Raw genomic sequence first — 15,562 nt, forward strand, 5'->3', positions numbered from 1 at the left:
GCTTCACAAATGGTGAAGCAGGTCTGCAGGTGTCTCTCTGTCTCTCTCCCTGTCTATCTTCCCTTCCCCTCTCAAAATTTCTGTCCTATAAAAAAAAAAAATGAAGAAATGGCCACAGGAAACAACAGATAAGTGGTTGAGTAAGTTGTGGCATATATACACAACAGAATACTACTCAGCTATTAAAAATGGTGAATTCACCTTCTTTACCTCCTTTTAGATGGAGCTTGAAGAATTCATGTGAAGTGAGATAACCCATAACCAGAGACTAAAGATGGTTTGGATAGGAGTCTGTCACCTTCTCAGCTTACTAGCACCTGGGTAAACCTGCCCCTCCCTCCCAAAAAATTTAGCTCTCTAGAACTGAAATTCCAGCAGTAAGCATCAAGCACCTATCTTGGATCCATTAAGACTCAATCCTTCCTCCATCTTTAAACCTTCAGAACCCAAAGTCCTCTTTCTCTTTATCACTTTTCAGACCAGGAATCATGGAGTTAGTTTACCTCTGAGGTCAAGCCTCTCTTACTCACACACATTCCCCCAAATCTAATGCAATTCCCTTACTTTTATTTGGGCCAGGTTCCAAATTCTTTTTAATTTTTTAATTCCTTACATACTTACAAGTGTCTTAGATCTAAGCAAATTAATGGAAGAATGAATATTGTTACAAAAACCCACTCAATTCTCTCCCCCCCCCCCAATTCTTAACAAAGCAAAAGACAGTACAAGATTTGGGGACTCTGAAGAGACAAGGGAGGATTACTACATGGAATTTGGGGACCTAAATCTTTAAGGCAGAGGAATTTTGGGACCTTAATCCTTAAGGTGGAATAAGATAATAGGGGCGGGTGGTGGTGGTGGTGCCATAATGGTTATGCAAGAGACTCTTTTGCTTGAGACTGAGTTCCAAGTTCAGTCTCTCACACCACCAAAGCACTGCTGAGCAGTGCTTTGTTAAAAAAAAATCAAAACTGTGGAAAACTATAGTGGTTGTCTATGGGGGTAGTGATGGGGACACAGACGTTTGGTAACGGGAGTGGAGGAAAATAAATATAAAAAATTTAAGCACTGGGAGTCGGGCTGTAGCGCAGCGGGTTAAGCGCAGGTGGCGCAAAGCACAAGGACCGGCATAAGGATCCCGGTTCGAACCCCGGCTCCCCACCTGCAGGGGAGTCGCTTCACAGACGGTGAAGCAGGTCTGCAGGTGTCTTTCTCTCCTCCTCTCTGTCTTCCCCTCCTCTTTCCATTTCTCTCTGTCCTATCCAACAACGACAACAACAATAATAACTACAACAATAAAAAACAAGGGCAACAAAAGGGAATAAATAAATAAAATAAATATTAAAAAAAATTTAAGCACTAATAAAAATTACACATATATGTGAAATAAAAAAAAACTTTAAAAAGATGATGGTTTGTTTGAGGGTGAAAGCTACTGATATCATTCTTGCGGAGAAAGCTATCTTGTGGAAACGTATCACTGTGACAACAAAAATCTCGTAACTCAACATTCCCTTAACTAAATGATAATGGAATGCAGGACCTAATACCACTACTCCATGCTCTTATCACTGCCTTTTCCCTTCCTCAGGTAACTGTTTCCACCACAAGGTTTTAAGAAATAAAGTCCTTCAAAGACAAAGCAGGGCAGGGCGCGGCAGCAGGTCTGTAGCCCAGAGTTCCTCTGAGCTTTCGAGGGTTTGGGGGTCCCCGGCGCCCCTGTGCGGCAGGCAGCCCCAGGGCGGCTCCCTGCAGCTCGTCCCTCCGCAGAACCGGCGGCCAGCGGCCAGGGGCTCCCGGCGGCCCCGCGGAAGGTCGGCTTCGGCGGCGGCGAACGGAGGGCGCCGCCCGCCCTTGCAGATCGGGGCGCGGGCTTCGCGGAGCCAGCGGCACTAACCCACCGCCACGAAGCCACTGCCACGTCAAGCCGACTTCACAAACCCGGGCGAGGGTGGGTGACGCAGGCCGGACGGCCACGGCGGGTGGGGCTCGGCCAGGCGAGGAGGCTGACCTCCAGCGTGGCCGTCCGCTTCAGCGACGCCGCGGCCGGCGCCGGCGCCTGCCGGGCCCTCAGGGAGGCGGGGAAGCCGCGGAGGAGGCGGTGCCGACGCGCAGCCCGCGCCCCTCCGGCACCTCCCACCCCGCCAGCAGTCTGGGCCGGGTCTGGGCGGCGACGGCGGAGCCCCTTTGGCCGGGCCCAGTCAGCCCGGGCCGCTCTGAAACCGAGCGGCGGTGCACCCGGAGGTCGGAGCCGGGCCAGCGACCCGCCATGGAGACCCGCTACAACCTCAAGAGTCCGGGTGAGCGAGCCTGGAGGCGGTGGGCGGCGCCGGCGGGGGCCCGGGGAGGACCGGCCGAGCCACTCGGGCGGGACTCGGTGCGGTCCCCGTGCGACAGCCGACTCTCCCCGGTTTCGCGCTCTAAGCGAGACCGCCGCCTGCCGCTGGGGGTGCAGGCCGCTTGCGGGGCGGTGGGGCGGCCCCGACTGCGGGTCCTGGGGGTCGGCCAGCGCCCCGCGACTCCGGACCTCTGTTTTCTCCATCTCGGTCCGGAAGGGCCGGGTTGTAAACTCACCCTAAGAACTGGCGGGAAGATGATGTCGGGGAGTGAGAGCCAACAGCCTCCGGGCGGTACCTGCTCCCCGAACCGTCCCCGTCGCTCCCACCTTTTCTGAGGAGGGGACTGGGTTGCAGCATTTGGGGGCGAATAGAATCACAACTAAAAAGGAAATGTTCTGCGCTAAGCCAGAAAACTAGTAGGCTCAGAAACTAGTTAGTTGAGACGTGTACATTAGAGCGAACCGCGACGTCTGCCTTACTAATTAATATAAAGGTTCCCCCCAATTGTCTATTTTTGGTGTATTATACACGTGTAAGAAAACTAATATGCTCTTCAGATTGAGGAAGGCTCAGGGTGATTCCCTGGACTCAGTGGTTTTCCTCCTCTATCTGTGCTTGCTTACCTTGATAATTTGCAGGAGGGAGGAACTCCACAATTCAGTTCTAAATAATAATCCTAGGATATTAATGATAGTTTGACTTGGAGTAACTCTTGTTACTTCATTTTCCTTTCCAAAACAAAGACAATACTCAGCTTTTAGTAGGAAGCAGCAGGAGTTAGCATCCTGGTAGAAAGAATTGACTTAGTATTTGATTTTCTTTATATATACTTAAGAACTTGCAGACTCCAGAGAAAATCCGAGGGTATTGATTGAACCGAGCTTTTAAAGAACAAACCATGACTGTTTAATGATAAAACAATTTGATGATGAACAGTGTTAAAACAAAAAGAACAGTGAGTATAGAGATATTTCTGAATCATTTTCTGTATTTGAAGAAAAAGAAGAGTTTGACTTCATATGTATATTTTTGCTTAGATTTCTTGCAGTTACAATTTCAATTACCTTCTTTACGTCAGGAAATTCTTGTATAAATGATAGTGGCATGCAGAAATTGCCTACCATGAACTTCAAGACTCCTGGGGCTTGGGTGGTGGCTCACCTGGTTGAGCAAGGACCCAAGTTTGAGCCCCTGTCCCCACGGGTGATTTGGTGGGTTCCTGAAGTCGTTCTAGTCCTGTCTTGTTGCAGTCCCAGGTAGTCTCCTTTGGAATTCCTAGTTGACCCAGGAGAGGAGAGAAACACAGCTCAATTAAAAAAAAAATTATTTATTTATTTATTCCCATTTGTTGCCCTTGTTGTTTTATTGTAGTAGTTATTATTGCTGTTGTTCTTGATGTAATTGTTGTTGGATAGGACAGAAAGAAATGGAGAGAGGAGGGGAAGACAGAGAGGGAGAGAGAAAGACACCTGCAGACCTGCTTCACCGCCTGTGAAGTGACTCCCCTGCAGGTGGGGAGCCGGGGTTCAAACCGGGATCCTTACTCTGGTTCTTGCGCTTGGTGCCACCTGCTTTTAACCCGCTGTACTATCACCAGACTCCCTGAACCAAGCTTTTCTAACTTGAGTGCTGCCAGGCTAAGAAAGGTTATTTTATAAGGCATTAAATAGCCAAATGTGTAGAATTGTTCATAACATTTGGGAGGCCACAAACACCTTTAAAAATCTGGTAAAGCCTGGGTCCATGCTCCCAGAGGGATAGAGAATGGGAAAGCTATCAGGGGAGGGGGTGGGATATGGAGATTGGGCGGTGGGAATTGTGTGGAGTTGTACCCCTCCTACCCTATGGTTTTGTTAATTAATCCTTTCTTAAATAAAAAAATTAAAAAAAAAATCTGGTAAAGCTATGCGAATGTACCAAGAAGTACATTCTCTCAATTCAGTTTTTAGTGGTTTCACCACCAAACCCTTTACCCCAAAAGCCTCTTTTTTTTTTTTTAACCTTCATAAGCCTTAGTCTTAACTATGAGGATGATGGGAGAGCAAAGAGGAGGAAAATAAAGCTTAAGTTAAAGTTAGGTGATAGGATGATTAAATTATTTAATTATGATACATTTGGTGACTGTGTGGGTAAAATATATGGTAACTTGGGCTGGGAAGACAGCATAGTGGCTATGCAAACGACTTTCATACTTGAAGCTCTGCACTCCCAGGTTCAATCCCCAGCACCTCCTTAAAAGTATGGTGCCACCTGGTCACATGATAGCAGGTTCCTTAGAACAATTGAGATTACCTGGTGGACTGTCCAAAGATAATGATAATGCAAATGTAACGGTGCGATTGGGGAATGGAGGGTTGGAGGCTTCCAAAAAGTTGTCAGAGAACACTGTTCAGTTTTGAAAGTTTATCATGCTGGAGATTATAAGCTATAAACATTTTCTGGCATTTTATACATTTCCAAACTAAATATATCCTACAGTCAGCTGACTGAGCTTTGGTACCATGTACTTCAAGCTGTGTAATAAATTGCTTCCTCTTTTTTGTTTCATTTCCTCAAAGATGACGTTGCTGTTCTAACCTAGCATTAACAGCAACAACAAAAAATGGTTTTGTTGTTGTGTAGGTCATTTGGAGTTCTCAAAGAAGGTAAATTATATAAGATAGGGACTGGCTGGTAGCTGACCTGATGTTTTATACCCATTATTTATACCCAAACACCTGGGTTCAATCCCCCAGTCCCCACCTGCAGGGGGAAGCTTACAACTGGTGTAATAATGGTACAGGTGTCTCTTTTTCTATATGTCTCACCTTCACTCTCTTAGTCCCTCACTCCTTTTTTTAAAAGGTTTTGTTTATTTAAAGACTTTTAAAAATAAATATTCCCTTTTGTTGGCCTTGTTTTATTGCTGTAGTTATTATTGTTGTTATTGATGTCGTTGTTGTTGGATAAGACAGAGAAATGGAGAGAGGAGGGGGAGAGAAAGAGAGACACATTGGGAGTTGGGCGGTAGCGCAGCGGGTTAAGCGCAGGTGGCTCAAAGCACAAGGACCGGCGGAAGGATCCCGGTTAGAGCCCTGGGCTCCCCACCTGTAGGGGAGTCGCTTCACAAGCGGTGAAGCAGGTCTGCGGGTGTCTTTCTCTCCCACTCTCTGTCTTCCCCTCCTCTCTCCATTTCTCTCTGTCCTATCCAGCAACGACATCAATAACAACAATAATAACTTCAACAATAAAACAAGGGCAACAAAAGGGAATAAATAAATAAATCTAAAAAAAAGAATTAAAAAAAAAGATACCTGTAGACCTGCTTCACCACTTGTGAAGTGACTTCCCTGCAGGTGGGGAGCCAGGGCTCAAACCGGGATCCTCATGCTGGTCCTTGTGTTTTGTGCCACGTGCGCTTAACCCACTGCGCTACAGCCTACTTAACGATTTTATTTATTTTTAATGAGACAGATAGGAGAACAGAAAGGAGAACCAGACATCACTCTGGAACACGTGCTGCTGGGGATTGAACTTGGGACCTCATGCTTGAGAGTCCAATGCTTTATCCACAGCACCACCTCCTGAACTAGTGCCACCTCCTGGACTACATCCCTCACTATATAGAGATAGAGATATGCAGCTGCCAGGAGTGGTGGAATCATGTAAGCACTGAGTAAGTCCCAGTGACAGTCCAGGTGGGAAAAACAAAAAACATTTAGATGAGATATGGGATTTATTGAAAATGCAGGGAGGAATTGTGAAATTGCTTCTTGTCTTTGTTTTATTCTCAGGTCTATGGTATATTTATTTATCTTTAAAGATTATTTATTTATTAGAAAGATAGGAGGAGAGACAGAGAAAAAACCAGACATCAGTCTCTGGTACATGCGCTGCCGGGGATCGAACTCAGGATCTCATGCTTGAGAGTCTAGTGCCTTAGCCACTAGCCATCTCCTGGACCATAGCCTATGGTATTTTTAGAGCAATGCATATGTAACTAAAAATAGTGCACAATGTGGGAGACACAACCTTTCTATCTGGTGTATGTTTGTCTTAGAGGTATGAGGTATGGATGAATGGGACAGCAAAGAGGCTAGTAGTTGCCTTAGGATCAACCTTTTTTTTTTTTTTTTTTTTTTTTAATCTGTTTTGGCCAATGTAGGGAACCCTCTTAGTACAGAATAGGGAGTTGTCCTCAGAAGGGGTCAATGAGCATATTTAACTGGCAATTGGCAACGGTACCCACTGCTTCCATCAGAAACCCAGGGGTTATTTGATCCGTTTACTTGATGTCTGCTGTATCTCCATGCTATTTGTTCTTGTGCTTTATCGTCCAGTTCAGGCCTGTTTAAAATTCTTTTAATTAAAAGAATTAACTTTCTTAATTTAAAATAAATGCTATTTTATAAGGTTTATCTCGGTGTACAGTTTCTCATCTCCCCAGAATATATTTTATTCTCCACCAAAGTATCATCTCCCTTCACCACAGGGAATTGGATCCCTCACCCCCAAGCCCTTTTTACATCTCTACCTTAAAAAAAAAAAAAACATCTCCAAGGTAAAAAACAACAGCTCAGATTCATCAGTTTTTTTTGCACCCCCTCAGATTGAAGTTTTTTAGTAGCTAGTTATGAATAAAATTCAAAGTAGACTGCTTAGCTTGGCCTTCAGGGCTGCTCATAGTTTCTTACCTTCCTCTCCACTCCTATATTCCTTTGCATTTCCACCAACTATACCATTTTGTCTGAGTGGCTGTTCTTCTCACCTATTTTGCCTTGGTCTCTGTTGGAGTTTCTGCTTGGACTATCTCCCTTTAACCTGTCTGAAATCCCCATTAGTTTTTCAAGCTTCTTTAAGGTTCCCCCTTGTCCAACTCTATCAGACAGAACTAAGGTAGTGTCTGTATTTGTGCTGTAATTGTTCCCATATCTTTCTCACTGTGAACTTTTTGAAGGCATGAACTTGATTTTGGTCATCTTTCTGTCTCCGTTGTTTTGCTATTCTGAAAGTGAATGCCTCTAAATGGATATGTTTTTTTTTCTTTTTTTTTTTATAATGGGCAGAAACATTAGTCTTAAATATTTACTTAAGTATTGCAACAAAGCACTCTGGGGAAGGAGGGGAGGGCATGGCGGTGGTTAGGATCTCAGTGCATAATGGTGGAAAAGGACCTAAGTTGGGGTCCTTTTAGAGTGTTTTGCATACACCTGTTATAAACAGATAAGAAATTCTACCCATGTATTAACAACTGTATTGTAAATCATTAACCCCCCCAAGATGATAAAAAATATTTACTTAAGTACATACACTATAGGGACAGGAAGAGGCAGTTAGGAGTTATGACATTGGGTTCATGTCTCCAATATATCTGTTGGGTTGTTAAACCTATTTTCCTACGTTTTTCTATGTAAAAATGTGTTGTCACTTTGCCGTAAACCCATTATTTCTTCTGCATTTTAGCCATGCTTTGGACATTGATAATATTCAGATATTTACTATCCAAGAGAGATACCTGTGACAGTGGTCTCACAAAATAGATGATATAGAAAATAAAAGTTTCTCTTTGTCCTATCATCTGTTAATAATTACAGAGATTGGGCCAGGCAGTGGCATACCTGGCAGAACACACATTATTATCATGTTTGAGGATTGACACATACACACACACACACACACACACACACACACACACACACACACTTACCTCTGTCTCTATCATAAGAAAAAGAAAAAAAAGAGAAAGAAAGAAAAAAAATTATTGGGGTCATAATTGCTTTGATAATTTTTTTTGTCTCTGTCCTAAAATTGAGGTAATAATGCTTATTCTTTTTTTTTTTTTTGCTTTCATTAAGTGTTGACTATATTGCTACAGAATAATTCATAATAATTTCAAGTTAGTATAATGCTTTATAATATTTTATATTATAGGCAAAGCCAAAATCTATTTTCTTATGTATTTCAGTGTTTATTTTTGTTATAACAAAATATTGTTCTGTTTATTGTCTTTTCCATGAGAGAGAGAAATTTGATCTTTGTTAAAGATCCTATTAGTAGAAGTTTTGTCACAAATGAAAATGAAGGGAGTCGGGCGGTAGCGCAGTAGGTTAAGTGCACATGGCGCAAAGTCCAAGGACCGGCTTAAGGATCCTGGTTCAAGCCCCCAGCTCCCCACCTGCAGGGGAGTCACTTCACAGGCGGTGAAGCAGGTCTGCAGGTGTCTTATCTTTCTTCCCCCCCGCCCCCCGCCTTCTCCTCCTCTCTCCATTTCTCTCTGTCCTATCCAACAACAGTGACATCAACAACAACAATAACTACAACAACAATGAAAAACAACAAGGGCAACTAAAAGGGAAATAAATAAATATAAAAATAATAATAATGGGGCCGGTAGTGGCGTACCTGGTTGAGTGCACATGTTACAGTGCACAAGGACCTGGATTCAAACCCCTGGCCCTCACCTGCAGGGGGAAAGCTTTGCGAGTGGTGAAGCAGGTCTGAAGGTGTCTGTCTCTCTCCCTCTCTATCTTCCCTCCCCCTCTCAATTTCTGGCTTTCTCTATCCAATAAATAAATGACGATAATAAAAAATAATAATAAATAAAAATACAATAAATAAAAAATATTTAAAAAAATACAGATGAAAATGAAAGGTAGCCTGACCACGTGAAAAATGCTGTCTTCACCCATGAAACCTAGTGCTTGAATCCACAATGAGTGATCATGTGGACGCCATAAAAATCAAGAACATAAGCAAACATACAGGTCCTGGGGCCGGGGCGTGGCTCACTTGGCTAAGCGTGCACATAGTACTATGTGCATAAATATGCACAAGGACCTGGATTCTAGCCCCTGCTCCCCACCTGCAGGGAAATACTTCACTAGTTAGTGGCAGTCTGCAGGTGTTGCACAGAGATAAGAAAGGAGTTATAATGGGAAAAGTTTTCTCTCCAGCTGAAGCAAGATTAGGGTATCATAGGTGGCAGACTATCCTCTAACATTAGTTACAATTGAAACTTGATTATTCAGTAGTATTGTTATTTCTCCTTTGGACCTGAGGTGTGATACCATGAAGCCAACTACATATATTCAAGGCCAGTTTCAAGCCAGAGAGAATCATGGAGAGGGCTTTATATTTTTTACCTTAACTTGTTCGTTGGGGAAGAAAGAATTGTGGAAAGAAGGGACTGAGTGGTGGTGTACCTGGTAGAATGAACGTGTGACAATGTGCAGGGTCTGGTTTCAGGCCCCTGGCTTCCACTTTCAGGGAGAAAGTTTAACAACTGTGAAGTGGTGCTATAGGAGTCATTCTTTCCTTCCTTATCTCCCCCTTCCCTACTGATGTCTGTATCCAATAAATAAAATATATTTTAAGTGTGGAAATAAAAGAAGTATTATGGTAAGAAATTATTGATTTCCATTTGACAGATTTAAGCATTGAGTCAGAATAAGACTCAAGTGACATGTTCAAGAATTTAGAACTAAAAGATGTCAGAATCAGAATTTTGATGCAGTTCTAATACCAAGTTCTCATTCTTTTTCTTTAATTCATTCATGTTATTTCAGGAAATATATTATGAAAACTCTAATCTCACCTTTTGTTTGACTACACGGCTTTATCTCTCACATGGCATGTGACTGTGCAGCCTATAAACTAATAAAATCAACATATTCAGTTGTTGAACCAATAATTAGTCCTTTACATACAATGTTGTATCTATTCTGATCCTTTCATACATCTCGTAATGCGGGCACTATTGGGTGTATACTTTATTCTGTTGTACTGAGCTGAGAAGGGAAGAGGCAGAGAAAATGTGCTGAGGGTGTGGAATGAAGTAAGATCTGACCTCTGCAGCTTAAATCACTGTTCAGTCAGCTGATGTGGAATGAAGGAAAAACAGGCACCTTGGCATCTTTGATTGCCGACAACAGCCAAAGTAATTAACTCCTATGATTTCACTTCTCTCTAATATTAATTTTAAAAGAATGTTTGTTTTATGTGGCTTTAAACCAGGGAGTTTTCAATCCTTTTTCCATGGACTCTTTAGATCAGGAGTAGGGAACTTTTTTTCTGCCAAGGAACATTTTGGTATTTATAACATATTGCTATGAGAAAAGCTCTGGTTTTCTTGGCAGGGCCAAAGCAAGTAATTTCATGGGTGTCCAGTCTGTAGGTGGGCCAGGTGTTCCAACCCCTGCTTTAGATAGTCTAGGTGGGAGAGGAGTAATTAGCCACACTGACTTCCTCCACTGAGACAGCTGTTTTCTGTTTTATACATTGAGGTTTTTTTTTAAATTGAATCTTACTGTTAGTTAAATTTAATAGCCATTGCCTTTGAAAACCAGTGTCCTTAACCATATTTTTGGAGATTTTGTTCCCATCTATTGGCTGGGTTCTTTGCCTTTTGCTGTGAGAAAAGAATTCAAGGACAAACCAATTTGTGGATTTGTGGGGAGAAAGATAACACTTAAGTGAAGAGTAAAACACATTCAGATTTCAGCTGCATTTATTAATCAAACTGAGGAGTTGAGCCTGAGGGACTTAAATTTGGGAACGGTCTTCAGATTGCTCTGAGGGAACTGGTTCAAAGATTAAGTCCTGGTATAGAGAGACTTTATACACTGTGTATATATGTAAGGCTGAGGTTATAGTAAATATCTTCAGGAATGCTACAAAGTAGAGTGAGTCAGACAACATCTCCTTGTGTTATTTATCCTTGTTGAGACAAGCAAGTGAGGTTATTACTATTTTTTTCTATCTTGTTGACTTTCTTCTGGGTGTCAGGCATTCTAAACCAGCTGTTATTTGTGTTTCCTGGATGCTGATAAACATCATGTCTCAAGTTCTCATGTCCCTGTTCTGTCACACAGTCAGGAAGTTTTGGGGGTGCAGACTTTTCACAGAACTAGGGCAGCTGAATTCTGACTTTTGGCTCACACACATGTCCAAGGAAGTTGGTGGTTTCAGGCTGACTGACTTGATCATTCATGGTCCCTTTAATACTTGTAATATTTAGCTAAATTAATATGTGCTAGACCCTGAGAAAACTTCAGAGAGATAGCTCATTGAGTAGTAGAGCTTGCCTAACCTCATAGGAGGCCCACAGTCCTGGCACCATGTGAGAACATCATGGCCTTGGGTAATGTGCCAGTGCTTTGGTGTCTCTCCTGCCTTACCTGAATGAAAAAAGTTGACCTGGGAGCAGTGAGGTAGCACATGTATAAGGCCACTACAATAACAAGTAAAAAGCTGCAGTGTGTAGATTGCTTTGCAGGAAGGACAGATGTTAAGTGAGTTGAGTTGGGGGCTTGATTTAGTTTCTAAATCCTTGATTAAATGGAAAAGGAGCTAAGTTAGGGTGTTTGGCAGATATATGTTGCAGGGAGATGAGAAATGGCACCTGTGTATCAACAACTCTGCTGTAAACCATTAGGCCCCCCCCCCCCCAATAAAGTGATAGAAAAAAAAAGGGACTTCTGGGAGGCATGGCCATGGAATAACTGGGACCAAATCACCTCTCACCTCTCCTCCCAAAACAACAAATAAATACAAGAGACTCAACTGAAGTCATAATCTACAGCCAAAAGTTCTGCAGCCTCAGGTGGGTGTTCATGTGTGGTTGGAGCAAGAAGGGGTGTGGGTTTGAGTTGAAAAAACAGCAAAGTCAGGGAGTCGGGCAGTAGCACAGCGGGTTAAGCACAGGGGCCAGCATAAGGATCCCGGTTTGAGTCCCCGGCTCCCTGCCTGCAGGGGAGCCGCTTCACAGGCAGTGAAGCAGGTCTGCAGGTGTCTATCTTTCTCTTTCCCTCTCTTCCCCTCTCTTCCCCTCCTCTCTCCATTCTCTCTCTCATATCCAACAATGACGACATCATCAACAACAATAACTATAACAATAAAATAAAGGCATCAAAAATGGATAAATATTAAAAAAAGAAAGAAAAAGAAAAACAGCAAAGCCAAATCAGAGCTCTGGGCGATGTGGGCGCCATTTGGTGATTTCACTTTAAGCACAGCAAGTAAGTAACATTGTTCCTTAACATTGTTCCTAGTGCCGGAAGAAAAAAGAGACAGGGGCTTAACCCTCTCAGTCTTTGACTCTGGGGGGCTTTAGCCTTCTGAATTCAAGGCAAGGACACAACATAAAACAGGGCATTTGTGACTGCAAGACAGCCCAAAGCACACACCCCCCCCCCCCTTCAGATTATACAAACAAGAGAAATCTAGGGATCACAATAGCACCACCTGCTGGCCATCAATAACCAGCACAAAAAAATGTGCAAGCAGAGAAACAGAACTAAACAGTCAACTGTGCCATGTCAGCCAGACAGAAATGAAACAGGAAATCCAAGTAATTACAGGTTTAGAGAGACTCTCAGAGACAGACTACACAGAGCTCATTGTGAGGACTCTCCAAGAAATTAAGAATTAAAAGCGCATGTTGCTATGGAATTAAAATGCATGAGAGAGGAACTTATAACAGAGATCACTAAGAATCTTCAGATCTTGAAAGAAGAACTTCAGTCAGAACTCCAGGGAGTAAAAGACACTCTAACTGCAATCTATGCCCAGGTAGAAGGCTTAGCAAGTAGATCCACACATTCAGAAGAAATAATCTCCAATCCAGAAGATGTGGCCAGCCCACTCTTTCAATTCAAAGATGAGGGAGAGGAATGGTTTAGAAAGACTGAAGCAGCTGTCTGAAATTGCAGACTCTTATCAAAAGATCGAATATAAGAGTGATAGGTATATCTGAAGAGGAGGACAAGGCCAAAGTCCATTTTCAGAGCAATTTTAGCAGAGAACTTCCCTCACTTAGAAAACCATCAGAACATTCTCATCCAAGAGGCAGAATGATCACCCAGATTTATAAATACAAAAAGACGACCCCCAAGGCACATTATTGTAAAACTATCAAAAGTCAACGACAAGGAAAAATTTTTGCTGGCTGCTAGGGAAAGGAAAGAAGTTACATACAAAGGCAGAGCTGTAAGGCTTTTTATCAGATTTCTCTTTACAACTCTAGAGTTAAGGAGAGAGTGGAATGACATATTCAAAATTCTAAAGGAGAAGGAATTACAGCCACAAATATTGTATGCTGAAAAATTATCCTTCAAATATGAGGGAGAAATAAAGGTTTTCTCAAATATTCAAGAACTAAAGGAATTTGCCACAATCACCCCCACCTTACGAGAACTACTGAACTGAATCCCATAAGACAGGAGGAAGCAAAGGAATACACGTTCCAAATACCAAGATGCTACCATGATGTCAACCTGACTCGCCTGGACAGAGGACCTCACCAATGTACCCTGGAACCCCACCTCTCCAGGGCCCTACCTCACTAGGGAAAGATAGGGAAAGGCTGGGAGTATGGATCAACCTGTCAGTGCCCATGTCCATCAGAAAAGCAATTACAGAAACTGACCTCCCACCTTCTGTACCCCATAATGACCCTGGATCCATGCTTCCAGAGAGATAAAGAATAGGGAAGCTTCCAATGGAGGGGATGGGATATGGAACTCTGGTGATGGGAAATGTGTGGAATTTCACCCCTCTTATTCTATGGTTTTGTTATTTTCTATTTTACAAATAATAAAAAAGAAAAACTTTATGCAAAAGTTCCAACACATATGGATCTGTATAACTTTGGGAGTTGCTTTTCAGTTAATCTCTCTGCCTTTAACATTCCAACCTGTTCCTAGTTGTTTTCCTCTTATTTATTCTGGGCAATTCCTGCTGCTGTTCAGCTCTCACTACCTGACACCTTTTCTGTCTGCTCTCAGCTGGCGTAGTAGACCTCCCTTACTGCATGTACTGAACTATGTCAGTTGTTCTCCAAGAAGGGTTTGGGGGAGTCTTGAGCTACCTGGCTTTGCTATCTTAAACCAGTATCCAGACAATTGCACCTGGAACTCAGGTGGAAAAGGCTGAGATCAAAGGCTTGACCTTTGAGAGCCAACAGGGAAGGAATCAGGGTGCAGTTAGGGTTGTAGGCCATGCTAGGCTGCTAACAGTCATTTGTCATGGAAACGAAAGGTTGAGTATACCATTATAACTGAATAAAATGGAAGAGAAGCAAAATAAGTGAGGTGTGTGAAGTCTTGGAGAGCTAGTTGATGGGTGGTGGTTATTAGAGAAATAGGGGAATGAGTGTCCCACTGGAGGTTGTTGCTAATAACTGAGTTGCACCACTGTGCCTGCCTTTGTAACTTTCTTACTTCCCCCTCAGCAATGCTCAACTGTTTGAGTATAGACACCAAATAAAAGGAAGGTTGGATTAAGTTGGCTAGAATTGGATTTTATTAGGGAATTATGAATTCCTAAGAGCCAAGTGTCTGGGTAAAGAGGCAAGTGGGTTGAATGCAAAGGGTGAAGAAAGTTGTGTCAGAGGAACAGAGATTTTTTTTTTTATTATTATTACTAATATTTATTAGTGATTTAATATTGCTGTACAAAATTATAAGATAATGGGTATAATTGCACACCTTTCCTACCACCAGAGTTCTGTTCCCATTCTCTGCATTGGAGTTTCCCAAGAGAGTATTTTTTTCCTTTCTTTTTATTTATTTTAATTTTATTATTTTTTAATTTTTTTTGCCTCCAGGATTATTGCTGGCGCTCAGTGCCTACACTACAAATTTACTGCTTCTGGAAGGCCCTTTTTGTTTATTGTTGTGGTTATTATTGTTTTTGTTATTGCTGTTGTTGTTGGATAGGACAGAAATTGACAGGAGGGGAAGACAGAGAGGGAGAGAAAGACACCTGCAGACCTGCTTCACTGCTTGTGAAGCTTCTGCCCTGCAGGTGGTGATCCAGGAGCTCAAATCGGGATCTCTGTGCTTTGTGCTGTGCGCTTAACCCGCTGCGCTACTGCCTGACCCCCTTTATTATTTTTTTACACTTATTTCTATAACTAACCATACACACATATATTTGTTTATTTTTTCCTGTGGTCCTGCCTTCTAAGTCACACCTACTACTTCCAAGTGTCCTTCAGTTTTGTTTTTGTTTTTTTTCCTCAGCTCTTTCCAGGTGCTGATGGACATTTACCCCTCTGGGAGTATGGCCCAATTTTTTTTTTTTTTTTTTAACCAGAGCACTGCTCAGTTCTGGTTTATGATATTTCAGGGGATTGAATCTTGGACTTTGGAGCCTCAGGCATGAGAGTCTCTTTGCATAACCATTTTGTTATTTACCCCTGCCCGCCCAAAATTCTTTATGGGGTGCAGAAAGTGGAGGGTTTG

The 15,562-nt window shown here is 42.6% G+C and overlaps 1 protein-coding gene across 2 annotated transcripts in view; it reads left to right on the plus strand.

The window, feature by feature from the left end:
• The first annotated feature begins 1,824 nt into the window (after window positions 1–1,824).
• Window positions 1,825–15,562, plus strand: part of UBE2J1 (ubiquitin conjugating enzyme E2 J1) — a 40,007-nt gene continuing 26,269 nt past the window's right edge. The window contains exon 1 of one of the 2 annotated variants that reach the window (XM_060205480.1): window positions 1,825–2,300. In XM_060205480.1, the coding sequence (XP_060061463.1) occupies window positions 2,270–2,300 (31 nt within the window). In that variant the 5' untranslated portion in view covers window positions 1,825–2,269. The remainder of the gene's footprint in view (window positions 2,301–15,562) is intronic. The other variant, XM_007533533.3, reaches the window with a different exon arrangement.

This window comes from Erinaceus europaeus, chromosome 13, assembly GCF_950295315.1.
Source record: "Erinaceus europaeus chromosome 13, mEriEur2.1, whole genome shotgun sequence".
Taxonomy (NCBI): domain Eukaryota; kingdom Metazoa; phylum Chordata; class Mammalia; order Eulipotyphla; family Erinaceidae; genus Erinaceus; species Erinaceus europaeus.